The sequence below is a fragment of the Pinus tabuliformis genome, chromosome 4_1, assembly GCF_031772625.1.
Source record: "Pinus tabuliformis cultivar Carrire ecotype Pingquan chromosome 4_1, CPIR1, whole genome shotgun sequence".
NCBI classification, from domain to species: Eukaryota; Viridiplantae; Streptophyta; class Pinopsida; order Pinales; family Pinaceae; genus Pinus; species Pinus tabuliformis.
In genome coordinates this window covers 990,909,559-990,937,434 of record NC_142303.1, presented here as the reverse complement: position 1 = coordinate 990,937,434, position 27,876 = coordinate 990,909,559, and the positions used below count along the sequence as shown (strand labels likewise).

Here is a 27,876-nt window from a genome sequence, read left to right as displayed (position 1 = left end):
CCAAGTAACCTTGGTTTTGAGGTTTAATTACCAGTCATTTCAACAAGAGCATGTAGTACAGAATTTTATAGCTTTGCATATCACCATTGTAAGCCCAAGGATACAAGTCCCTTTGCGCTAAGTCCCAAGTCCTTTCATCCTAGATAGGATTGGAGGGCTCTCGCTGTATCTCAATAGGACACATGGTTTATCCTAACTTGTGATTATGTAAGGGTGATCACCAATGTAAGGGCCAGTGCAGCCCATGTCGAATGCACTTATGTCTTACCGCATTGTTATGGGTCATAGATTATATATATGTCCTTGGCATTGGTGTAGTTTATCAAACAATTTTCAACATGGCAACCTCATAGTTTTTCAATAGCTCACACATTTCCCGAGGCGGTATATATTCCCGGATGCATGTGGTCCCAAAAGGAAAAGAGCCAATTTGGTCTTAGATTGCTTAGCAAAAAATGTAGATGAAATGTCAAGTAGAAATTTGTCCAAGATGTGAAGGCATCATCAAGAAAATGGTAGTCAAAGGTGGTCCAGCAACCCATAGGGCTTCCAAGTGTAGAAAAGGGTCAAATCTTGGCCAAAGGAGACAAGCAACATATTAAAAGTTATCCATAGAATTTGTCGTGTTATCCACCACTTCATGGGTGATATCCCTAGGAAAAAAAAAATCTTCAAGATGGTCCTCAACCGATAGCCCCTTACAACCACCAACTAGCTTTTTGTGCCATTTCTCCACCACATGAGCCAGCCATGTGGTCCCTCATCCATCTGTCTTGATCGTATGTTTGAAGGTGGGCCACCCGAACCTAAAGGAATGTCTTGTCACTTGGTAATTGAGTATTGAGCTTAATTATCATGGGACACTTTTGGGCATGAACTAATGGGGGGATTCGACAGAAAGAGTGGGCTAGGTTTGTGCTTCTGTCCCCTAGACCTCTTTTGGATGTTACCCTTGGATCTTAGTCCCATGGGATCTCCTTTACTGACCATTTGGTTTTAGGGTGGTACTACATGGGAAACCCTGATTTTGGGTGCGTGGTCCCGCTCCCTCATCCACATATATCACTCCCCTTCCATTTATTATAACCCCATTCATCATCTTTCCCACCTAGGTCCACATTTCCTCATTGGGTCCACACAAGGTTAGCCTCCCCTTTCCCTTGCCCCCACCTTGGGTCAAGCTTGGAACGATGCCCCGGAGGTTGAAGCAGCTAAAAAGAAAAAGTAAAAGCATAAATGGCCACATTCAACAGGAAAATGTACCACAAGATGCAAAAGATGGTCGGGACAAATATATTTAGCATGTGGGCAAAAGCCAATACATGAGCTCTACCCCATATCCATGGCCATCATCCTGGTTCTATTGATTTCTAGTAGCATCGAATGTGCTCTAAATCTCAAATTTTGCAGGGAGTCTTAGGCACGTGTATTCCAAAGAACCTAGAAAGCGTTTTGGGAAATTCCACCCAGAAATAGTTTTATTAAAATAATTAATTATTTTTAAAGGGACCCTAACTCTGAAATTAGGAAAATAAAATAATTGAAGGGTATTAATATAAATTGTGGGTGTAACTTCTAGAAGAAGACGAGGATCAAGTAGAAATGACCTTAGCCACTGATTAGTTTCTAATCTGGGTCGTTGAATGTAACGAGGAGATTATTTAAGAAGGCTTGAGGGTCACTTGGAAAGACACGCAGAGAGTTCAAAAGTTCGACTTTTTTAAGCAGAGCAAAGGAGTTGCAGGGAGAATTTCAACAGTGAGCTTTTGTAGTGAGGGGCAGGGATAGTTAGGTTGGGGTATCTTCTCTGGAACCCTAGATATGCAGCAAAGAGGCAGTGAGACACCATGAGGAGGCAGCATAGACCTAGGAGGGGTTGACGATGGCCCAAAAGAGCCCAAGTAGTGCTTGACGTAGAGCCAGAAGGGCTCACGCAGAAGCAACGCAGTCTTGCAGCAGAAGTCCAAGATTTGCCGAGGAATTGACGTCTAAGCCGAGAGGGTTAACATCAGAGCTCCAAGAGGCAAGTACACTCAGTGCAAAGCTAACGCAAAGTCTTTGAGGCTGACACAGGGCCAGCGTAGAGATAGCTGGTGACAGTTGGTTCAGCTGCCAGATCAGCCGGGACTTGCTGAGTAGAGTGAGGTAATCTCACTAAGTTTTTTCTGCAAGTTTATTTCTCTGTAACTGGATTGCCAGAAGGGCATCCAGAGTTGTATTCAGAAGACTACTGCATAATAATAAAAACCCTCAGAGTTGTTGCACTGGTTTTCCCACATTGGGTTCTTCCGAGGACATTTGTCCAAAAACACTGTGTCATGTCTGTTGTATTTTTCTCTATTGTTTTGTTCTTGTTTCAGCGTATAATTTAATTGGTGTACGCTACAGTGTATGTATTTCGATGTTTGTCGTAGGAAACTGCAAATAACATGTTTATGTAAATCTAACAAGTAGGAGAAATACCAACAGTGTTGCAGTAGGAATTCCCGAGTTGAAGGAATTTTCACAGGTTCCATAGGCCTTAGATGAGCCTCTTTTATCATTCAGGAACCCCTGATTGTCCCAACCCCTGGTGGAAAGTGAACCGCCTTACCTTAAAGGGGGTATTCACTGCTATATCTTACACATCATGCTCTTATCCTTTGAGCCCCGAGAAGTTAATTAAAGAAAAATCATAAAAGGCATATAAAGAAAGATGGAAAAATCAAGGTCGGAGCTCATGTACCATCATTGCTCCCTCCTATACATTATATATCTAGGTGTGGGGTTCCTTTCTTCTAGCTACCCTTGTACCCTGATATGTGGCCCAGGTTGCCCCTTTCATGTTGAAATTTCTAAGTATTACCCGTTATAAATTTTACCTGTATTCTTCTGGTTTATTTCTCCTACTTGTTAATTATGAACAAGTTATTTAAACATATAAACATTGAAATAAACACAATACAGTCTCAACCATCTACAAATCAACAGTTGAAAGAAATAGCAAACACACAAGTGACACCATTATTTTTGGACAACTCGTCTCTGGAGAAACCCAATGCGGGAAAACCGGTGAAGCGATTATGAGGGTTTATTATTATGCAGTATATCCTTGAGTACAACTGGGTGTCAAACTGGCTTACTCGACAGAGAAAATAATCTGACAGTAATACCTCTCTATTCGAAAGCAGATATTCAAAAAAATTTCCCCACAAAACCCTCTCCAGCAACCTCTGAAGCTCAGCGTCAGCCCACCTGACCTTAGTGTCAGCCCAGAACCCTCTATGTCAACCCTCTGAAGCATTGCGCAGCCTCTACAGCGCTCTTGTTGATTTGGGGGAGCATCGGATGTACTCTAACCACGAAATTTGGTGGAAAATTCGGGCACATGAGATCCCCAATACTTAGAAAGGGTTTGGGCAGATTCTAAATAGATCAGAAGATATTAAAATAATTAATATTTTTAATGGAGTCCCTAAGTCTAAACTTAGGGAAAATAAAATATTAATGTGTATTAATATGAATCTGTGTTAGAATGGTCCAAAAGACATGGATCAAGCTAGATCTAATCTTAGCTGTAAATTAGGGACTTAATCTCGGCTGTTGAGATGTCAACAGGAAAAGTATAAGTGGAGGCTTGAGGGTCACTTGGAGAGAACACCAAAGTGATCAGTCATTCTATTTTCTAAAGCAGGGTTTGTTAAGAGAGATAGAATCAGTGATCAGGAGAGCAGCCGAGGGGCATTGAGTACAGAGAAACAGAGAAGGCAGAGATTGTGCAGGGAGAGCAGCGCAGCAGCCAAGGAGAGTGACGCAGAGCCAGCAAGGGCTCACGCAGGGCGACGCAGAGGCAGCCAAGTGTTGCGCAGAGCACCAGAGAGGCCAGCATGTCTAACGCAGAGGCCCAGGAAGCTGACGTAGGCCAAGGAAGGCTGATGCAGGGCCAGCGTGAGACAGTGAGGGGCTGACACAGTGCAGATTGGGCAGACGCTGGGGTTACAGAGCAGTTTTGTGCTGAGGAGCTGCCGAAAGGATTTTCCGGGGTTTCAGCCAGAAGATTTCTCTCAAACTGTGAGGTATAGCTACCAAGGAAATTCTCTTTTAGGTAGGCCAATTCCGGCACCCAGATTGTACTCTAATATTCCTTAATAAGAAAACCCTCAGATAGCTGCACCGGTTTTCCCGCATTAGGTTTTTCCGGGGACATTGGTCCAAAAATAATGGTGTCATGTGGTGTGTTTGTTCTTGTTTCTTTTAGTTGTTGATCTGTAATATGTTGAGCATGCACTGGTGTTTATTTTCAGTATTTACTTTGTAAATAACTTGTTAAAGAAAAACAACAAGTAGGTAGGAATAAATCAGAAAAAGTGCATGAAGGGTTTCTAAACTAAGTAAACTTATAAAATTCAACATGGTATCGGAGCCAAGTTGCACATCATAGGAGGACTAAAAGACATCAACCGAACAGAGCAATAACAGCAGAAAACAGTTGTCCCCAAGGTGACAGAAGTTGTTTCTAGCAGTGCAGAAGCCAAGAAGTGTGATGTAGAGCCAGCTAGAGCCACATAAAAGAAGTCGGGAGCTGCACAGAGCTTTAGAGAGGCCAGCGTCGCTGACGCAGGGCATCCCAGGGTTGACGCAGACCCATATGGGGTGACGCAAAGCCAGCGTGAGGCAAAGAGGAGCTGACAAAATTCACAAAGAGGCAGTTGTTGGAGTCTAGAAGGCTGCAGAAATATTGCAGACTGGAGCTAGTGAGGTACTGTAGTCTGAACAGTACCTGATAGAGTAGGGCCAGAGGAGTTGTTACCGAGGGTTTCTAGCCGAGGAACCTAGATTAGCAATGTAGTTGCACAAGACGATCAGAGTAGGGGGCAACTCGACAAGCGGCAGAAGGATTTCCAGGAGGGAAATCAGGACTCAGAGGGAGTCCAGAAGAGAACTTCCAGACGGGAAGTAAAGACTCAGAGGAGTCGAACAAAGAACTTCTAGGAGGGAAGTAGAGGAGCGTCAATGCACTACACGAGGTAAGAGACCAGGATAGACTGGACGGAGCATCGAACTTCGCAGTCTGGAAGGCCAAAATCTTATCAGTGCTTGACAGGAATTGTGTCAAGAACTTCGCCTTGAAGGTTAAAACTATCCTAGTCGACCCCAATGATTACGACAAGTACGAAGAGGCGATGACGAGGGCCAACTGCATTATCCTTGACAGGGTCAAGGATCATGTGGTACCACATATAGCCGAGAAGGAAACGGCAATTGAGATTTCGGAGGCACACAAGAACCTGTACCAGCATACTTCTGTGTAAAGAAGAATGTTGCTTGAGACCCAGATGAGGTCGTACCAGATGAAGAAGGGTCAATCGATTGACACCTTCCTCGGAGGACTGAATGAGATCCGAGACCAATTGACTGCTATAGGATCGACACTGGATCAGGAACTTATGGTGAGGACAGCCCTGAATGTTGTCTCAAAAGATTGGGAAGTGTTTGTCCATAGTATCCTGGGCAGAGGGACTCTCCCACCTTGGGACGAGATGTGGGCAGCTCTTTGCCAGGAAGAGATCAGACGGCAGTCGAAGACAGGTAGCAGCAGCAAAGGAATCAAGGTCAAGCAGGAGGAGGAGGATGTGGCCCTAGCATCTGAGGGAAAGTGGGAGAAGCGGAAGAGAAAGATCTTTCCAAGATCGAGTGCTTCCACTGTGGGGAGATGGGTCATTATGCGACCCAGTGTCCAACGAAGAAGAGTAAGGGAGAGTCTTCCGAGACTAAGGCAGCGCCAGCACGGGCAGAGAAGGAAGTTTTGACAGACAATGCCTGTGCCACGAGTGCACACACACCACTTGAGCGGAAGTGGGGAGACATCGAGCTGTAGTCAGGCAGACTATAAGCGATGAGGGGCAGGATCCTCGAGGTACCCAGCCTCTTGGATTAGACCTTGCTATGGGAGCCCCAACGAGGAGTAGTAGGATTGGCTGAGTGGGTACAAACGGAAGCAGATGGAGCGGCAGAGTGAGCTATAGTACAGAAGTCCCGAGACAGCACAGAGATAGTAGGCTGCAGCAGTGCGAGAGGCACAAGAGTATTGCACCAATGCAGGAAGGCACAGCGAGGTGTGCAACGGTGCGAGATTCAGGAATTGTTGCAGTAGCACAGAGGTCAGAGAGAGGGAGCACTTGTCAGCAACAAAGGGAGCTTTTGCATCAGTGGGTGTTTCTAGCCCAATAGGGAGTTCAGTTGGGAGATCAGTTACTTACTTCTCAGTAACTGAGTTGCAGTGCAGCAGTGGGCAACACGATGCAACATAATGAGAGGAGCTCTAGTGTCGGGAGGAAGGACCAGCAGCAACACGGATGCAGAGGGAGTTTTCATACATATGCAGCAGTGGCAGTGGCAGAACCATGGGCAGCAATACAGGATGCAGCAGTGCATAGGATGTTGGGCAGGAAGGCCTAGCATTAGCACAGGTACCGATGTCAGATGATCAGAATAATACTCAGTGAGGAGTACTGCTAGAGCACAATCCTCGCTAAGAGTGAGTGTTGATTTGGCGTAGCATCGGATGTGCTCTAGCCACGAAATTTGGTACAAAGGTTGGGGCACATGAGATTTACAATACCCAGAAAGGATTTGGGCAGATTCTAAACAGATTAGGAGATATTAAAATAATTAATATTTTTAATGGAGTCCCTAAGTCTAAACTTAGGGAAAATAAAATATTAATGTGTATTAATATGAATTTGTGTTAGAATGGTCCAAAAGACATGGATTAAACCAGATCTAATCTTAGTCGTTGATTAGGGACTTAATCTCGGTCGTTGAGATGTCAACAGGAAAAGTATAAGAGGAGGCTTGAGGGTCACTTGGAGAAAACACCAGAGTGATCAGTCATTCCATTCTCTAAAGCGGGGTTTGCTAAGAGAGATAGAATCAGTGACCGGAAGAGCAGCTGAGGGGCATTGAAAACAAAGAAACAGAGAAGGCAAAGATTGTGTCCGGAGAGCAGTGCAGCAGCCAGGCAAAGTGACGCAAAGCCAGTAAAGGCTCACGCAGGGCCACGTAGAGGCAATCAAGTGTTGCGCAGAGCACCAGAGAGGCCAGCGTGTCTGACACAAAGGTCCAGGAAGCTGACGCAGGGCCTCCTGGGGCTGACACAGGCCAAGAAAGGCTGACGCAAGGCCAACGTGAGACGGAGAGGGGCTTATGCAGTCCAGATTCGGCAGACGCTGGGTTGCAAAGTAGTTTTGTGCTGAGGAGCTGCCGGAAGGATTTTTCGAGGTTTCAACTACGAGATTTCTCTCAAACTGTGAGGTATAGCTGCTATGGAAATTCTCTGTTGGGTAGGCCAGTGTCAGCACCCAAATTTTACTCTAATATTGCTTAATAAGAAAACCCTCAGATAGTTGCACAGGTTTTCCCGCATTGGGTTTTTCCAGGGACATTGGTCCAAAAATAATGGTGTCATGTGGTGTGTTTGTTCTTGTTTCTTTTAGTTGTTGATCTGTAATATGTTGAGCATGCACTGGTGTTTATTTTCAGTATTTACTTTGTAAATAACTTGTTAAAGAAAAATAACAAGTAGGTAGGAATAAATCAGAAAAAGTGCATTAAGGTTTCTAAACTAAGTAAACTTAGAAACTTCAACACCTCTACATCAGCCCTCCGAGGCATTGTGCAGCCTCTACGGCCCTCTGCGTCACTATTTGTAGTGACCAACCTAGGGTGCTAGATTAGGCTAAATTTATTATCGACCAGGGTAAGTAAACTTCGAGGCATGCGTCTAAAATCTATAGACATAAAGGATTCCTAACTAAGTGTTCACTGTAGTAGGTTACAGTACTTCTTTACGGAAGGTTAAGATATGCTTCCTATCACCTTAACACTCAGGTCACTCAACTCTTAAGTGTTGAAAGTGGCATGCATTACAAGGCTGGAAATCTAGACAGTGGCACGCATTCCCAGACAGTGGCCTGAGTTTCAAGACAGCAGTATGAAAATCAAGGGGGGGAATAAGTACCTTTGTGTTTGTATTTAATGTTGTAACAATTCTCTGGGAAAAGCAAAATAAAAATCCTCTTCCAACCAGTTTTCCCTTCGGTGTTTTTCCAAGGTCGTATTGACCAAAAGTCTGTGTCCAAATTTATTATGTATGCATGTGAAATTTATCAGCTGAAGGTGAAAAGTAGTGGTAGCCTTGAGTGTTTTAATTGCAATTTTATATTCATGTTTAAATCAGCAATGAACATGGGGTTTGGGCATTAAACATAATGAGAAAAACAAATTGAAATCGGGTGGGGCTACAGGACACAAAATTTCTACATGGTATGAGAGCACAAGTGAACCTACAGCTGATAAAGTGCAACTAGCAAACATAAAGCAGCGTATATACCCATAGATTTGTTGTTGAGAGGGGGAGTGGTTGCTCATTTTAGAGTTCAAAAGTTGTGTTGGTTGAGAGGGTCAGATGCCTACTGGTTTGAGGGTGGAGGATAGGTTGAGTGGGGTCGAAAATATTGGTCCTTGGAAGGAGAGGATAGTCTTATTACTTGAGGAGTTTTAGTTGTGGGATATTTTAGAGAGTGTAGTAATTCCACCAACAAATCCTATTCAGCTGGCAAAATTCAACAAGCACAATGTGAAGGCTAAGAGGATCCTTCTAGATGCAATTAAAGACCACCTTATATCTCATGTATCAGGGAAGAAATTTTCCTATGAGATGTAGGAGTCCCTGATAACACTTTACCAGAGCACCAATGGGAATAGGAAGATGGTGTTACGTGAGAAATTAAAAAACACCAAGATGACCAAGACTGACATAGTGACCTCATACATTACCAAAATCACACAAGTGAGAGATGAGTTGGTTGCAGTGGCAGAGGCTATCCCTCATGACCAATTGGTCAAGATGGCATTGAGTAGTTTTCCCAAGAATTAGGATGGATTCATTGATGGCAATGTTGCTAGAGAGCATCTGCCATATTGGAGGAGAGTGTGGGATGATTTCATCCAGTAGGAGACCAGGAGGAGTGCCAAGAGTTGCAACCAACATGGTAGGGTTTATGAGGAGGAGAAGGGGTCCTCTAGTGGGGCCAAGCAGCAAAAGGGGAAGCAGAAATCCCAAGAGAAGGACATAAGCAAAGTGAGATGCTTTGCTTGTCAAAAGATGGGGCATTATGCCTTTCAGTGTCCCAATAAGAAGTAGGCGAAGAAAGGTGTTGCAAAATCAGCCGAGGTGGATGAGTTTGCCACCATATTTGACTCAAAGTTTGCTTTAGTAGTGAGCCTTGCCACTAGTGTTACATCTTCTAGTGTCTGGTATGTAGATAGTGGAGCCTCTCGCCATATGACAGGGGTCAGAGAGCACTTTACAAGTCTTAATGAGACTGATATAGATTTGGAGGTGATGCTTGGAAATAATTCCAGAGTCAGAGCAGCTAGTGTGAGAACTATATCCTTTCAAAGGGAGTCATTGCCTCTCATTAAAGTGGAGGTCCTATATGTTCCAGGGATGAGGAGGAACCTAATTTCAGTTTCCAGTATTGAGGATAGGGGATATGTAGTGGTGTTTCAAGATAGACAGGTACTCATGTATCCTAGGGGATCCAATATCACCTTTGCTAGAGTGATTAGAGTCTGCCATGAGAGACTTTATAGGTTCATGTTTCAACCTACAAGAGCCTTAGTGTCAACGACCAGCAACAATGATTTGTGCGAGTTATGGCACAGAGGCTTGGCCCACTTGCACCATGGAGCATTGAGGGTATTGAAGGACTTAATCACGGGCTTACCAAATTTCAGTATTGAGCATCATGATGTGTGCAACGGGTGTGCTTTGGGAAAGTACACCAAGACTCCTTTCCTAAGCAATAACAGCAGGGTAGCATGTGTCCTTGATTTGATTCACTCTTATGTGTGTGGTCCTATGTCTTATATATCATTGAGTGCATATGAGTACTATGTCACTTTCATAGATGACTACTCCAGGAAGACCTGCATTTTCTTTATGGATACCAAGGATCAGGTCTTCAAGAGGTTCCAAGAGTTTAAGGCTCTTGCGGAGAACCAAACAAGGAAGAAAATCCAGGCCTTAGGGAACGACAATGGGGGTGAGTATACCGCCAATGAGATGAAGTTATGTGTGAGAGCAAGCATCAAGGGAAAGTTCGCAATGCCATATAAACCCCAGTAGAATGGAGTGGCAGAGAGGAAGAACAGGCCCATAATAGGGGCAACGAGAGCCATGTTACATGATTAAAGGCTACCTTTCTTTTTATGGGTTGAGGTCGGTAAAACTGCAGTATATCAACAAAATAGGAGTCCACATAGAGTGTTGGGGAGTAAGACTCCTAAGGAGGTTTTTCCTGGGAAGAAGCTTGAGATTGGGCACTTTAGGATTTTTGGGTGCCTTAGTCACATGTCCCTGAGCAAAAGAGGACAAAGCTAGATCCCACTGTAGAGAAAGGCATCTTTGTGGGTTACAGTGCAACATGAAAGACCTATTGCATATATTCTACCAAGAGGAAAGTTGTCCTAAGGTGGGATGTGATGTTTGAGGAGAGGGCCTTGAAGAGGTCACGAGAGGATGGTCATGTCGAGTAGCAAGCTCCTCAACAAGGGAGCACACCACCGGATTTAGGATCGTCAAGTACACTAGGGTCAGGCGGATTACCGACTTCTAGAGTGATGAGTTCACAGAGTTCAGGATCACCGGGCACATATTCCCAGAGTACAGGTTCACCGCAAGCTACAAGGGCTTCATCATCAGGATTACAAGTTCCAGGGGAGGATTTTCCCACGTCAGTTTAGGATGTGACTTCAGCGAAGAGGAAGCCAAGATGGATTTATGAGACCTTGAAGGAAGCACAGGAGTCAGTGGGGAGACCCAAGTGGTTAGTTAGGGAGAGCATACCATAAAAATAGTTGGGTGGCTATGTGGCTAGTGTTGTGGAGACTAAGCCATCTAGCTACGAGGAGGCTATGAGTCAGCAGATCTGGGGATGCAATAGCAAAAGAGTACGCTTCCATCATGAAGAACGATGTTTGGGAGATAGTGTCAAGACCTCAGGGAAAGTCAGTAGTGACTTCCAGGTGGCTTTACAAGATCAAACATGTTTCAGATGGCAATGTGGAGAAGTTCAAAGTGTTGGGAATCACGATTGTCGTTAGACCAAAACCTGCATGTGTTAGTCAACGGTCGCATCACCAAAGATAAGGATCCATGAGAGGCGGTAAGTCCATGGCACGAAACACATGGGGAGCGTTGGTTTATCCAATGTCCAACAATCTCCCCCCCTAACGCAAGTCGAGTGTGTATCAAACTCGTGACCTACGCTCTGATACCACTTGTTGGAAATCACTATTGTCATTAGACCAAAACCTACAGGTGTTAGTCAACCACTGCATCGCCAGAGATAAGGATCCATGAGAGGCGGTTAGTCCATGTCACGAAACACATGAGGAGCGTTGGTTTATCCAATGTCCAACACAAAGCTCGATTTGTGGCATGGGGGCTCTCCAGTGTTTTTAAAACCGGAACCGGTGACCGAACCGGTCCACCTAGCTAACCGGTTTACCGACCGGAACCGGTCTAACCGGGACTGGTTTGGTCTAAACGAACCGGTTTTTAAAAAATACATTAAATAATTAATTTTTAATGAAACAAAACTATTTTTAAGATGTAAAACCATGATTCCAAGCCAATAGAGACAAAATATGCAAAGTTTGCTCATTTATATACCATGCAAAGGTGAATATATCAAAATGGCACCGAGTGCAATACATATCATCGACAAAATAGCAAAATACATAAGAAATGAGGCTCTAAATGGCCTATAAAGTCCAAAAACAATGCTGCAAGCTATGAGGCCATTGGCCTACTACAAGTCTACAGTGTACACATGATCAATCATCAAGTCCATCACCACTACTAGACACAGGATCATCATCAGGAGCTACATAGACATCATCTGGTTCAGAGTCTGAGGATGCCTCAGCACAAGTCAGAGTAAGGTCTGAGTTACCTATGTGTTTGAGACTGAGTCGTGAAAGAAGTTCAAAGCCAGATCTCTGTAATATTGTTGTGTAATCTGAACTCTCCTAAAAGGGCCTAATCTAGGCCTTGTTGCAGATATTTTCTAGCAGAACTTGATCAAGATATTTAAAACATATTGATGACACCTTGTTGATGGACTGACGCCAGCAACCTGTGGAATAAAAGGTTCAATCACAAAGCGAAGATGCATGACAAAAATTTATTATACAGGAAAGAAGTAATGAATTAGTCATGAGAATGCAGACCTACAAAAAGATCATTGAAACAAAGCCAGAAATCAAAGTCCAAAACATATTAAAGAAGGCCCGTCGTGAAGTTTACAAACAGATTTTGAATTGCACTGTCAAGTACCTCATTTCTCTTTGAGATTTATTTTGTGCTTTTTTGAAATACAAATCATTTCATAGTTTGAAGGACTCTAAGATCTCCATGCAAAAGACATTACAATGATGGGTAGCTCAGCATCTCATAACTCACAGCCATAAATGAGTCTAACAAAATTATAAGTCTGCAAATGAAAGGTATGCATCATGGCTTGATTTACCCACAGTGACCTTAATCAATATTAAAGATTTTGCTTTGGCATCATTCTTAAAAAATTTCAAGGCTTGGAATAAAAGACATGTATCAAGAGGTTGATTTCACAAGAATATGATCAGTCAGATCATAGAACTGTCAATCTTGTTGAAGATTGGCAGCTTCGGTCAGAATTTCGTTAGCAAATTAATGGAGAAACTTAATATTTATGACTTTGGCCAAGTCAGCCTCGTAGAAGACAAGTTGGCCCCACATTTCTGACCAGCATTGACTATCTTGATTGACTTGTCCATAAACCGGCCGGTTTAGGACAAAACCGGCCGGTTAGCAATAAACCGGCCGGTTTTGACCTAAACCGGCCGGTTTTTACCGGTTAGGTCTATTTTCTGGGCAAATGAGGCTTCTAACCGGGTTTTTTCACCGGTTCTGACCGGTGAGCCTCCCAACCGGCCGGTTAGGCCGGTAACCGGTCAGACCGGAACGGTTTTTAAAACTATGGGGCTCTCACAGGTAGAGAGTTGATTATGTGGAGACATTCGCACCAGTGGCTCAGTATACCTTGATTAGAGCAGTGATCTCCATTGCAGCAGAGATAGGGTGGAAGGTTCACCAAATGGATGTGAAGACCGCCTCTCTCAATGGAGTCATGCAGGAGGAGGTTTACATTGAGAAGCCATAAGGTTTTGAGGTGCATAGGAGAGAGTCTCATGTGTGTAGGCTTAAATAAAGCCTTATATGGTATGAAGCAAGCACCGAGAGCATGGTACAAGAAGATTGATTCCTACTTGCAGCATATGGGTTTCCAAAAAAGTGATGCAGATCCGAACCTAGATGACAATGTGGTTGGCGAGGATCCACTCATTCTGGTACTGTATGTGGATGATTTATTTATTAAAGGAGAGGAGAAACTCATTGAGCACTGCAAGAGAGTTCTTGCTTCAAAGTTCGAGATGACCGATATAGAACTGATGCATTAATTTTTAGGGTTGGAAGTTTGGCAGGAAGATGGGGATATCTTCTTAGGCCAGGGCAAGTATGTAGGAGACATACTTAGGAGATTTCATAGGAGGATTGCAGGCCTATGGCCACTCTGATGTACCAAATGGAAGAAGTTTCATGCTTATGATTCCAAGTTCATAGACCCCACCTTATATCATTAGTTGTTCAGTTCATTGATGTATCTGGTTAACACTAGACCAGATATCAATTTCGCAATCAACACATTGAGTCAGTTTATGATGGAGGCCGTGAGAGTGCACTGGGTGGCTGCGAAACATGTGTTACGGTACCTACGAGGCACAATGGATTATGGATTGGACTATATCCGGGGGGATGGAGTCGACAAGTTGTATTGACTCAGATTGGGCAGGCAATGCTACTAACAGGAAGAGTACACATCTGGATGTTGCTTCATGTTGGGTTTCACAATGGCGTCATGGTTCAGCAGGAAACAGAGATCAGTGGCACTGAGTTCTACGAAGGCTGAGTACATTGCAACTAGTCAGGCCAGTTGCAAGGCTATTTGGCTTCGCAAGATGTTGTGTGGCTTATTTGGTCAGCGACTGAGACCAACTACAATATACTGTGATAATCAGAGTTGTATTAAACTCACGAAGAATCCAGTATTTCATGACAAATCAAAGCATATTGAGATCAAGTACCACTTTATCTGGGATTGTATTTAGAGGGGCGATGAAGCTAGAGTACATACCCACTAATGAATAGGTTGCAGACATTCTCACTAAGTCCTTGCCAAGGGGCAAGCATGTCTACTTCAGGGACAAGATGGGAGTGGTGAGAAACACCTTCCTCGATAAGAGAGGGACTGTTGAAGAAGGTACCAAGGAGGTGTTTTCTAGTGCCTTTTTCCTAAGCCTAGGAAAACAAGTGAACCCACCTTTTTAGTGTGACTTTATGTGGTTATTAAAGTCATGTGACTTTTTAGTCACTTTATGAGGTTCAAAAATGACATTGTACTTTATAATATTAAAGTGACTTTATGAGAAAAAAGGTACATGGTACAAAAAGTTATTAAAGTGACTATAGTAGCTCATTAATGAAGGGGGGACATAAGAAGGGGTCAATGTGAGGTTAGATATCCACCCCTGATTAGGAGAAGTCGATATCTAATCTCAGCCCTTGATATTAGGGATAAGGATTCTCATCATTATGGAGACTAAAAAGGGATAAAAAGGAAAAGAGGAAATTCATTCTTCATGTGTATAGTTGGAGAAGAGAAGAGGTGGTGAGGTGAAGAGGTGAAGACTAACATAGCCATTATTTGCTCAAGGAGAGACCTACAGGAGCAAGGAGAGACAAGCACAGGCCCGAATATCTAGGCAGTGCTATAGCATGCAGGCCAAGGAGGAACAGGGAGGTGGCATGCAAACCGAGAGGGTTTAGCAATCATTTCTCAATGTGATTTTCGAGGGGGTCTGACAACTAGAAATTCTAGGAGGCCGCATTTATTGCAGACCTACTACAGCATTGATTTTAAGGCAGCCTCAGCGCGAACTTTAAGAAGATTCATTGGTCTGAGGCACAGTTTGAGGTCTAAAAAGTCAATTTGACAGTGGATAATTCAAGGAGGAATTGCTCATTGTTGGCACAAATTTCGGAGAGCAGAAAGTCTGCCAGTGGCATGAATTTCCATATTTGAAGTGCTGAACAGTGGCACGCATTTCCAGACAATGGCCCGAGTTTCAAGATAGCAGTACAAAAATCAAGGGGGGAGGTAAGTACCTCTGTGTTTGTACTTAAATGTTGTAATAATTCTCTGAGAAAAGCAAAATAAAAATCCTCTTCCAACTTGTTTTCCCTTTGTGGTTTTTCCAGAGTCGTGTTGACCAAAAATCAGCGTCCAAATTTATTGTGTGTATGCATGTGAAATTTATCAGTTGAAAGTGAAAAGTAGTGGTAGCCTTCAGTGTTCTAATTACAATTTTATATTCATGTCTAAATCAGCAACGAAAATGATGTTTGGGCATTAAACATGATGAAAAAATTGAAACCGGGGGGGCCTACAGGACACAAAACTTCCACATGAAATTCTTGGTAGCTTCAAAAAGTCTTCTACATGAGCGTGGTGCCTTAACGTGTAGGAGATAGTTGATTGCCTCTTTACGTGCTTGCTTGGTGGAGTAAGTGATTCATGACTTCTTTCTTAAATTGAACTTAGAAAAAGTACAATAATTAAAGTCAATTAATTATTGTGGACTATTAAGCCAAAGTACTAAGAATAAGTAATAAAATTATTTAAGTGACTTAGATATCATTTCAACCATTGATCTCAAGTGAGGCAAGATATAATCTTGATTGTTGATTAATTAGGAGATTAAGGTTAGGGATTTGGCTAAATGAAGTTATAAAATAAGCCAAAGGGAAAGGTGAAGACACACGAGTGGAGGAAGAAATTGTCTCTAGAGCGAGAGGCCCAGCGAGACTGAACACAAGTGGAGCAAGCAATTTTCTCTAGAGCGAGAGGCCCAATTAGACTGAAGAGAAGAGAGGAAGTGTGCAAGGAAATTTAGGGAGTATTTCCAAGAGGCCAATTTCAAGAAATCAAGAGGCTGTGTAGCGGAAACACAGAGGAGGCTGAGTTGTGGAGAGGTTGATTTATCCAATGGGCCGATTTTTCTTGAGTGCGCAGGGTTGTATGAGGAGGAAATGTTAAAATTGGCAACTAGGGCCAAACTCCATGTGGGTCACCTTATTCATGGCTACTAATATTTTTTCTAGATTCCTCTCATCGAGAGGTGTAGGATTGATCTAAAGATCATCCGATTCCGATAAGTATTTATGGAGATATGAATTTATTTTGATTATTGACAAATTATCAAAGTCGGCCAGCAACTTATGTAGGCTTAGACGCCCAACAGAGACATCTATTCACCTTCAACGTTTGGATATAAATACAGGATGACTCCTCCTCATTTTGTCACTCACTACTCACCATATCTCTCTCTCTCCTGCACAGAAAAAGAGTCTCTTCTCTCTCCTGCACAGAAAGGCTCTCTCTCTCTCAGCGGAGCCGAAATAGGTTGTTCGAAGTCTTGGACTGGTGCACGATGAAGTCTTAGACTGATGCACAGCGAAGTCTTGGACCAGTGCGCGGCGAAGTCTTGAACTGGTGCACGGCTAAGTCTTGGACTGATGCGCGACAAAGCCTTGGACTGGTGCACGGCAAAGTCTTGGACTGGTGCACGGCAAAGTCTTGGACTGGTGCACGACGAAGTCTTGGACTGGTGCACGGTGAACGACTCACCGGTGGAGACTTGACAAGTTTGATCTAGGGTTTGTTTCTGCTGATATACATCAGATCTTTGTACTATTTCTCTCTGCTGAATTATTGAAGATAAAAAAAGATTTGATCAAAGGGTTTCCCCATATTGGGGTTTATCCCTGGCTAGCCGCCACATCTTGTGTCTCTTGTCTTGGCTTGTTTTTTGTTGATCGTTTAAATGTTCTATCTGCACTTTACTTAATGTACATGTGATTGCTAATCTGTGGATCATAATAAGAAAGATAAGTAAACTGCTCTAAGCCTAGAACATACCATAACTTAACATGGTATCAGAGGTGAGGTGAAGACAAAGCCCAAGCAAGAGCAAAAGCAATCACCGAAAAGAAGGTTGGCAAGGCTATCTGAAAGAAATCAAATCATGGGGTCCTCAACACACTTCCCTGCTGAAGACAAACTCCGTGAGAAGTCTGACTATCACGGATGGAAAATGTCTCTCGATCTAACATTAGAAGAACAAGAAGTGTTGGACCATGTAAGAGGCGGAATTGTTGAGCCTCCATCAAATGCATTCGCTGCTGCTAGGAACAAATGGACCAAGGGAGAAGTCAAAGCAAACAAGATCATCCATGACTCTATCGACAAATGCTTGGTGGCCTATGTTTCTGAGTTGAACACCTCCAAGGAAATCTACGATAGACTAGTGAGTTTATTTAAAGTTAATGATGCAAATCAAGTCTTGTTTCTTAGAAATAAGCTGAAGGAAATTAAGAAGGGCAAAGATGAGAGTATGCAAGCATACTTCTTAAGAATCACCGAGATCAAGAACGATCTCCTATCTATTGGGGAAGTAATTCCTGACAGGGAAATGACACTCACCACTCTTGGAGGACTACCATCTGAATGGTATATGTTCAGGACTACTCTTCTCAACAATAACGTAATTCCTGGATTTGAGGAATTAATGGCCAGATGCATTCAAGAAGAAACAAGGATGGAAGAGCAAGAAATACCCATGCTTAAAGGTCATCCCTCTGCCTTTTCTTCTCATACTAAAAGAAGAAACAATTCTGGGGCTAAATTCAAAGGGAAGGTTGGATCAAAGGGTGGAAGAAAAGGACGATGTTACAATTGCAATAAAACGGGTCACTATGCAAGGGAGTTCCCTGATAAAAGGGACTCACACCGAGACAATGATCAAAATCCCTCTCAAAGCATCAAAGGAATGGCAAGTCAAATGGCAGAGGTAAACGAAGTGTCGGAAATCAAGGAAGAGGACAACCATTCAAGAAAGCAAGAAAATCCAGGTATGAATCTAACATTGTTGACAATAAGCAAGATGAATATTATCTACCAGCTGCTCGATCTACTACTGCTCCCCCAGACTCGCTGGGAAATTGACTTATTGATAGTGGTGCCTCAAGGCACTTCACTGGTTACAAAGAAGCTCTCTATAATCTAGTAGAGAAAGAAACCAACCTAGAAATTGTTCTTGGAGACAATTCAAAATATCCCGTGAAAGGCGTAGGATATTTCACTCTTCAACTAAATCAGGGTAATACCATCCACTTACAAGATGTATTATATGTACCTGATCTCAAAAAGAACCCGGTGTCCATTTCGGCAATGGAAGACAAAGGCTACAAGGTGGCTTTCAACGATGGCAAGGTATGTGTATGGAAAAAGAAATTTAAAGATGCTTTTACTCTTGGGTTTCGAGTTGATTCATTATATCAGGTCGAAGGAAGTCCGTTGGGTGTCATGACTTGTGACACATCTCTTCAGTCTGAATTATGGCATCGGAGGTTTGCTCACCTTCATTATAAAGCTCTACCTAATGTAAGAAAAATGGTAACTGGGATGCCCGAATTCAGATTAGAGCAAGAAGGTGTATGTCCAGGATGTGCCTAAGGGAAGCTCAAAAGGGGACCATTCCCCTCAAGCCAAAGCAAGACCTCCGATATATTGCAGTTGGTTCACTCAAACATATCCGATATGATCCCTGTGAACTCTTTGGGAGGATATTTATATTACCTCACTTTTACAAATGATTACTCTCACAAGACTTGGATATATTTCTTGAAAAAGAAGGATGAAGTGTTTTCCTAGTTTCGACACTTCAAAGCCTTGATCGAGAATCAAACCGAAAAGAAGATCAAGATCCTAAAGGCCGATAATGGGACAGAATATGAATCCAATGAGTTTCATGACTTTTGCAAAGAGGCTGGCATTAAGAGGGAGACCACTACACCCTATACTCCTGAGCAGAATGGTGTGGCGAAAAGGAAGAACTGTACGATTGTGGAAGCTGTCCGTGCTATGCTCCATGATCAAAGATTTCTGAAATTTCTATGGGCCGAAGATGCGAACACCGCTGTATATGTACAAAACTGATGCCCTCATCAAGCATTGGGTTCCAAAACTCCTGAAGAAATGTTCACTGGTAAGAAACCTGACATATCTCATTTTAGAATTTTTGGAAGCCGATATATTTTCATGTGCCAAAAGAGAAAAGGAATAAATTGGGTGCATCTGGAAAGAAAGGAATCTCTGTGGGTTATAGTGAAAATACTAAGGGCTATAGAATCTATGTCGTTGGTCAAAGGGAAGTCGAGATTAGTCACTATGTCACCTTTGACGAAGATATGGCCCTTAGCAAGGTGGACAATCTTCCTACTTTGAGGAGCACTCAAGACGCTGACACCAGGGAACCGAAAGATAAAGAAGAGGAGACAATGCCCGATGTGGAAGAACCCCTGGATCCTATTGATCCTCCTCCGCTTGAACCCTCCTCTTCAAGGAAGAGGCCTTCATGGCTTAAGGGGACACTTGATGATGCTGAAGGACACACAGCACCCCGAGGAACCTTCCGTGAAAGTAAGAAACCGAACAGGTATCAGGGATACCTGACCATCATGAGCACGATCATCCAAAATGAGCTTTCATCATTCACAGATGCCGTCAAGCATCAAGTATGGAAGGATGCTATGACCGAAGAATATGAGTCTACTATGAAGAACAATGTCTGGGATGTAGTCCCCAGACCCCAAGACAAGACAGTTGTTACTTCAAAATGGCTTTACAAGATAAAGCATGCAATTGATGGAAGTGTGCAAATGTATAAGGCTCGTTTTGTCGCTCGTTGCTTCTCCCAGAAGGAAGGTATAAACTATGCCGAGATATTTGCACCTGTTGCCCGATATACCACCATCCACTCAATCATAGCCCTTCATGCTCCGCAAGGACGGAACCTACATCAGATGGATGTCAAGACTGCGTTCTTACATGGTTCGATCAAAGAAGAGGTCTATGTGGAGCAACCCGAAGGATTTGAGATTCATGATCGAGAATCTCATGTGTGCAAGTTGAAGAAGGCCCTCTATGGGCTAAAACAAGCACCCCGAGCATGGTATGAGAGGATCGATAGCTACTTGATGAAGCTGGGATTCACTAGGAGTGAAGCCGACCCCAACCTTTACTTTAAGGTTATAGATGAAAAACTTATCATACTGGTGCTATATGTTGGCGACCTCTTTCTAACAGGTGCAAACCCTCTCATTCACGAATGTAAGAGGGAGTTGGCTTCTGAGTTCGAGATGAAAGACCTAAGACTTATGCACTAGGACTGGAAGTCAGGGAGATTTTCCTATCTCAAGGAAAATATGTGGTGAAGATATTGGAGAGATTCAGCATGGTGGACTGCAAGCCCGTAACCACCCTGATGGAGCTTGACTTCAAGAAGTTAAGCGGTAGTGTTGCTGGACCTGTTTTACGAAATACCACCGAGTATCGTCAACTCGTTGGAGCATTGATGTTCCTAGTGAACTCCCGTCCAGATATATGCTTTGCAGTCAACATGTTGAGTCAACACATGGTTGAACCTCACCACATACATTGGATTGGTGCCAAGAATCTGCTGAGATATCTTCGTGGCACAATTACTTATGGGTTAAGATACACTGCCAGAAATGTGAGACTACTTGGATATACTGATGTTGATTGGGCAGGCAATGTGGTGGATCGTAAGAGCACTTCCGGGTGTTGTTTCTCCTTGGGATCTGCTTCGATATCCTGGATGAGCAGGAAGCAGAAGTCTGTGGCTTTGAGCATTGCCGAGGCAGAGTACATTGCTGCTAGCATGGCCTCCTATGAGGCAGTCTGGTTACGAAAGCTCTTCAATGAGCTATTTGGATTTACATTGGATACCACTGTGATCCTATGTGACAACCAGAGCGGGATTCGCTTGTCAGAGAATCTCGTATTCCATGATCGCTCCAAGCATATCGATATCAGGTACCACTATATTCTTGACATGGTGGAGCGGGTAGCTATAAGGCTCCAACATATCGGTACAGATGAACAAGTCACCGACATTTTGACAAAGCCCCTAAGAAAGGTCAAATTTCTGACTTTCCAAGAACGACTTGGAGTTGTTCAGAGACCCTCTTTTGAGGGTCAAGTATGATGTACTGAGCTCTTGGAGCTCCAGGGGGGCGCGGGGTACTTCTTGGAGCAACATATGACCACAGGGTAACTCATCATCCCCTGTTGGTGCACTTTGTATAAGGTAAAAGGTTCAACCTTCCCCTGACACCCCGTGGCGACTATGGAACAGGATGATTAGTTCTCTTGTGGGCCAGGATGATTTGTTCTCCATGGCAATTGTGGAATAGGATGATTCGTTCTCTTGCAGGCCAAGATGATTAGTTCTTTGTGGCATCCACTGGACAGGATGATTCGTTCTCCTGTGGACAGGATGATTAGTTCTCCTGTCGAGGCATCCTACCCATGCAGTCTGGGACTCATGGGAAGTACCTCTCATCTAATCAATGAGAAGGGAAATGAGGATAGGGACCATAGTAGTTCTATTGATGGACGCATCATTGTATCTACTGTAGTCCCTAGGCTAGGATAACCTCCATTGATCTGGGATCAATGATACAAGTCTGGGACCAGTGAGAGTGGTACACCCTCTAAAACTAACTTAGGGTCAGTAGAGGATTGGTCTAGGACCAGTGAAAGTGGTACACACTCCAGACTGACTTCGGGTCAGTGGAGGATGGTATGAGACATCCTCGATCACTTCTTCTTCTTCATAGTTCGAGCAAAGCAAAACAGAACAAAGAAGAGCAGAGCAGAGCAGGGGTCAAGTTGTACAAGGAAATGCATTTGATGGATGAATAGTAGCGACGATAAGACGAATTGCAAATGGAGCTCTCCCTAGTTGAGAGGGAGTGTTAAAATTGGCAACTAGGGCCAAACTCCATGTGGGTCACCTTATTCATGGCTGATAAAAAATTTTCTAGATTCCTCTCATCGAGAGGTGTAGGATTGATCTAAAGATCATCCGATTCCGATAAGTATTTATGGAGATATGAATTTATTTTGATTATTGACAAATTATCAAAGTCAGCCAGCAACTTATGTAGGCTTAGACGCCCAACAGAGACATCTATTCACCTTCAACGTTTGGATATAAATACAGGATCACTCCTCCTCATTTGGTCACTCACTACTCACCATATCTCTCTCTCTCCTGCACAGAAAAAGAGTCTCTTCTCTCTCCTGCATAGAAAGGCTCTCTCTCTCACCCGAGCTGAAACAGGTTGTTCGAAGTCTTGGACTGGTGCACAGCGAAGTCTTGGACTGATGCACGGCGAAGTCTTGGACCAGTGTGCGGCGAAGTCTTGAACTGGTGCACGGCTAAGTATTGGACTGGTGCATGGCGAAGTCTTGGACTGATGCGCGACAAAGTCTTGGACTGGTGCACGACGAAGTCTTGGACTGGTGCACGGTGAACGACTCACCGGTGGAGACTTGACAAGTTTGATCTAGGGTTTGCTGCTGCTGATATAAATCAGATCTTTGTACTATTTCTCTCTGCTGAATTATTGAAGATAAAAGAAGATTTGATCAAAGGGTTTCCCCATATTGGGGTTTGTCCCTAACTAGCCGCCACATCTTGTGTCTCTTGTCTTGGCTTGTTTTCTGTTGATCGTTTAAATGTTCTATCTGCACTTTACTTAATGTACATGTGATTGCTAATCTGTGGATAATAATAAGAAAGATAAGTAAACTGCTCTAAGCCTAGAACATACCATAACTTAACAGGAAAAGAGAGCATCGTTTTTCTGGTCCCAAAGGCCGAGTTTCTACAAGGCCAAATTCTTCAGGAGGTCAATTTTCTATTGGGCTGAAATCCTTGGGTCAAGTTTTCTAGTGGGGGGCTAGTTACAAGTTCCAACAGTGCATTTTTCTATGTATTTTTCTCTATGGGTCTAGGACTAGATTTTCGCGAGGATTTTAAAGAAGGAAAATTGTTATGGGTTTATGCTTATTGTTGTGATGTGATTGATCTCTCTGATTTTATCTTTCCGTTGCAAATATTTTATTTCAAAAGTTAAAAACCAATGATTTTATTCTCGCAACAATTCAAAATTTTATTTAATAATTTTTTGTCATGTCCCTTACCAAATGAATTTGTAACAGGTTTTGGTCTCTCCACAATTTTGTACAATTTTTTGTTAAGCTATTTTGACTTAGGGACTTACGACAAATGAAGGCTAGATTAATTTGCTAGTGGAAGGTGGGGGCCACCCACGTGGGAAAACGCATTGGGCAATTTGAATTGCCTTGGAGGGGAAATCATATGGTTGTTGGAGGGGCCCACATGAGGAAAAGGGGATGCCCACGAAGTTATAAGGAGGGAGAGCTCCTCACTTGGGGATTCATTCATACTTACACATTGAAATCACTTGACTGTTTGCTCGAGCTGTTTAGCCGAGTCAACCGGTTGTTTAGCCACGCATCTCTCAAGCAAGAGATTCAACCTTACCTTTGGGAGACTACGAGTACCACCCTAGGAAGGCATTTTCAGAGCACCTTCAGCACCGAGGAAGATTCATAGCCAGCACACTCAACCCACAAACCAGCAGTGCGTATTTCTGGGCCAGCAGAGAAGGGAACACACAGTTGTGATCAGAGCTTCATTGGGCCAGCACTTGCCGGAGAAACTTGGAGAGTTGAAGGATATCAGGAGGCCAGCCTTAGGGAGGAGTTTTGGAGCAAGTGGGTGCAACAATTGGGCAATTCGAAACTCAGCCTTGGAGGACTACGCAGAGGGCCAGACTGGGCATCACATGGGCATTGAGGGAGAGAGCCATAGCACCGGGATCACATCAGGGAAGGGAGGAAATTCATAAGGGATCACATCTCGGTGATTTGGGACAGTTTTGGAGAGCTTTCCCAGCATCATTCAGACAGGCCGAGTTTGCCAGCTTGAGCAGGAGGACGAGCTCCTTGGGGGTCGAATTTCAGGAGTCTAAACTAGGCCAAACCCTTCCTGGGTTTTGGTGGGTTTTTGCTGAGGATCAAGGAGCTGAAGTTTCATAATTTTCTAAGCACGGGAAGCAGTGATTCCAGCACTTCCTTTCCAACTGACAGCGCAGTTTCTAGGCAGCGTGGATCAATTTTAGAGTAGCAGTTTGGCAGCCATTTGCTCACCTTGGTTTTGTCACGCTTGTCCTTGGAGACAAGCCCAGGTGCACCATTCCATTCACTGTTGTATTTACCCCGTGATGATTTAATAAAATGGCTCAAAAGTTCTCTATTCCAGTGTTTTCATGGGTGTTTGGTGATTGTATCTCATTTATGATTGTTGGTTTGTCTGCTTGCTTTGTTTATCACTGAATTTCTTAATTAGGAACATTACATTTTCTAGGAATAAAAATTGTTGAGATATAAATAAATCTGGATTGGTATTGGAAATTTAACATGGTATCAGAGCTATAGAAACTCTAAGGGAGAGATCTAAGAGCATAAGGGTTTTACAACAACAAGTTGTTCCTTTTTACGACAACAGAAATTTTTTATTTTGCAGCTAGGGTTTTGTGGCCAAGGTCGATTTGTGAAATGGCATCAATGAGCTTGAGATATGAAGACAGGTTGGATGGGGCCGCTAATTTTAGTCCATGGAAGGAGTGGATCACTATTGTTCTGAAAATGAATGGTTTGTGGGATTTTGCAAACATAGAGATCCAGGTTCCTTCTGACCCTGGCCAAGCAGTCGAACACAATTTGAAGGATGTGAAAGTGATGGGTATTATCTTGGATGGTGTGAGGGATCATATAATTCCTCACATAACAGGAAAGGGCATAGTACAAAAGATGTGTCCAACACCAGTCTTTATCAAAGTAAAAATGAGATACCATGTCTTTATCATGACTTCAAAATATCAAAAGAGGAGATTTTAACCAAGTTACAAATTTTGAAAACCTTTTTTATTCACCAAACCAGGTGAAATCAATATACAAATCTTCAAACTTGAACCCCAAATGGCCAAAATAACATTAAAGATTTCATGAATTCAGAGATCAAGTTTGACAAAGTACATAACGTTGTTGTTAGAGTACAACCAACCTAGATCCATCTTAAATCCAGATCTATCAAGCACCAAGAGGGATCAAGTCTAGAGTTAAGATGGATCTAAGTTGGTACTCTTGCATTCCATAATGGATTTCCTCAAGTCTCTAAATAAGCTTCATCATAAAAAATACCATGGGCAATGCAAAATACCATGGGCTTGTAAACCACGGAAATTTTATAGTTCAATGTAGCTTTATAATTTTATAGTTAAAATTATAATTATTAATTTTATTTTTTTAATTTTATAATTTTATTTGTCGAGAGATTTGCACCTCTTATTTTTTTATTTTATTTTATTTTATTCTTGACCAAGTAAAAATGCTTATGTTGACATCACAATATTGCTGCCATACTGGGCTGGAGAAAATCTCTTGGCGCAACCAACATGAGCGAATGAACATAATTGAATTTTTCCCTACCGATGTTTACTTACTAAGACAAGCAAAAATGAAGGCAATTCAGATGAAAACCTTGAACAATATATACTAATATCATAACATGCATTCTTTTTCCTCCATCCACCTTGATCACTAACTGCAGAAATATTATTCCTTCAGAAATTACCCTTTATGTTGCAAACATATAACTTATGAAGCATGTCCCTTTGAAGTTTAAACCCATTCGTATTGATAAAATAAGTTTGTTGCATTTTTGAAACATTCGACAAATACACATACCTAGCCCCAGAATAGATGAGCATATCAGAAAGCCTAAAAGAGAGAAGTCTGTTCTGTAAAACACCTCAAGAACAATAATACAGCCTGCAGTCACCATGAGATGCTTTGGAGAAGAAGCAATCAGGTGTAATCTGCAAATCACAATGACAATTTAACTTGTTAAGATGGCTCTACTACAGAAATATGCACCTTTAAGTCTAGGAAAATGCCTTATTTGAGCATATATATTTCAGACATTTTTAAACATAATCTAAGGTCAATATCTTAGAAACATCAACATTAATGGTTCCAGAAAACTGCTCAGTGCAGAAAATTTGAAACTGTATATGCCAAAGTTTTAAAAAAACTAAAAATCAAACCCACAAACAAGCAGATGAAGACAATCAAAATTAAGCTGCAGAATGAAACTGCACCAAAGCCATTCTCCACAAAAGTTTATACGAATACTATGCAGCTAGTTGCTGCACAGATTGAGTATCACAAGATCTCAGATTCAGCTAGTTGGTGGTAGTGAAGCTCAAAGCTATGGATCAGAGAAACAATAATTTGCATCCCATGGACTAATATAGAATGTGGGAGAGGCAGAGAAATGGGTACAAGTAGACTTTGAAGCCAAGAAAGGTCTTGTGTACTTCCATCTCATCTGATTCACAGATTTGCCAATTAAATGAATGCGAACACTCAGGTACCTCTCTTGTGGCATAACTGTATGAATAGGTAATATATTATCATTTTGTCCATGATTGCAAATTAAAAGCAATGAAAACAACAAAATGGAATTGGGGAAGAAAAGTGGGAGACAATCAAGCAAGATTACAACTTAACTAAGACCACAAAGCCTAAATCAAAACCTGGTGTTAAAGTCATAACTTTTATGATCCATAATTTATCTGGATTATTTGTTGTTCAAGGCATTATATATTTAGCGTGTAAGAGAAACTTATGCATTACATAATCAGTCTCACCTTCCACACATTTACTAATCATCATCTTGTCATGAATTGGTAGGTTGTAACTTGTGTTCTCATGCTAAAGAATCAAGACATCATAGCATATGGAGGACATTAGAGGCACATTAATTCATAGAATATGCTAAATATATGGCTTGCTGGCAGCTGAATAATCTACAGCCAACCTAGTTATTAATACTATTAAAGTATATCACCTGTATGTGTGTGTGTTTCGGCTTTCTGGCTTACAGGGTCTAATTCCAATCTAGCTTCCTGTTGGGCAAAGGATGGTTCAATTCAACCATATCTGTGTGCATTCCAAGACTACACAGGTGTTTCTGACTCATGCAAGAAGGAGATATGTAACTCAAAATGCAAAGCTATTAAGAAGAGCACCAATGATATATCGAAGGGATGAAACTTGATTGAGATAGGGAAAACAACCTAAAAGGATTTTTGGGGGGGCAAAGCAAAGGGTCAGGACAACATGGCTGACAATGAATTGATTTGAGAGAGACAAATGTATCAAAACTTCAGCAAAAGGAAACAAACACTGTGTTAGGATATTCCAACATATAGGAATAGTTAAGTATAACTTGGTCTAGTGTATAGTTAGGTAAAGTGTGTTTCCTTAGCATGTACTTTTTGTAACTTATAATCCGACGGTCATGATATGTTATAGACATGAAGTGATCTGACGGTTCATTCTCTCCTCGGTATTACCGACACTTGATCCGTGGCTTAACACCCGATTGGTCCATGATCTCTATTTAAAGAGCATGGAGGGTCATTTGTAAGGTGACCGTTCATGAGAGAAGCTTATGTAAATTTTCTTTCTTTTACATTAATAAATTGTCTGAAGTGGCCGCGTTGACTCAGGCCGTGGACTGTTTCCCTCTTTGAGGGCTTTATCCACGTCAAGAATACTGGTGTACTAATCTACGATTTGTTTGTGAGCAATGTCCTTTGGTGTTCTATCTAAGGAACTTACCCTGTAACTTTGTACATGGTAT

At 42.4% G+C, this 27,876-nt stretch overlaps 1 protein-coding gene across 2 annotated transcripts in view; it reads right to left on the bottom strand.

The window, feature by feature from the left end:
* Nucleotides 1-27,876, bottom strand: part of LOC149179475 (zinc transporter) — a 328,009-nt gene that overhangs the window by 85,482 nt on the left and 214,651 nt on the right. For both annotated transcript variants that reach the window (XR_016258286.1, XM_089420675.1), the window contains one exon: nucleotides 25,914-26,044. Coding sequence is in view for 1 of the 2 variants with exons in the window: in XM_089420675.1 (XP_089276801.1) it covers nucleotides 25,914-26,044 (131 nt within the window). In the remaining variant the exon portion in view is untranslated. The remainder of the gene's footprint in view (nucleotides 1-25,913; nucleotides 26,045-27,876) is intronic.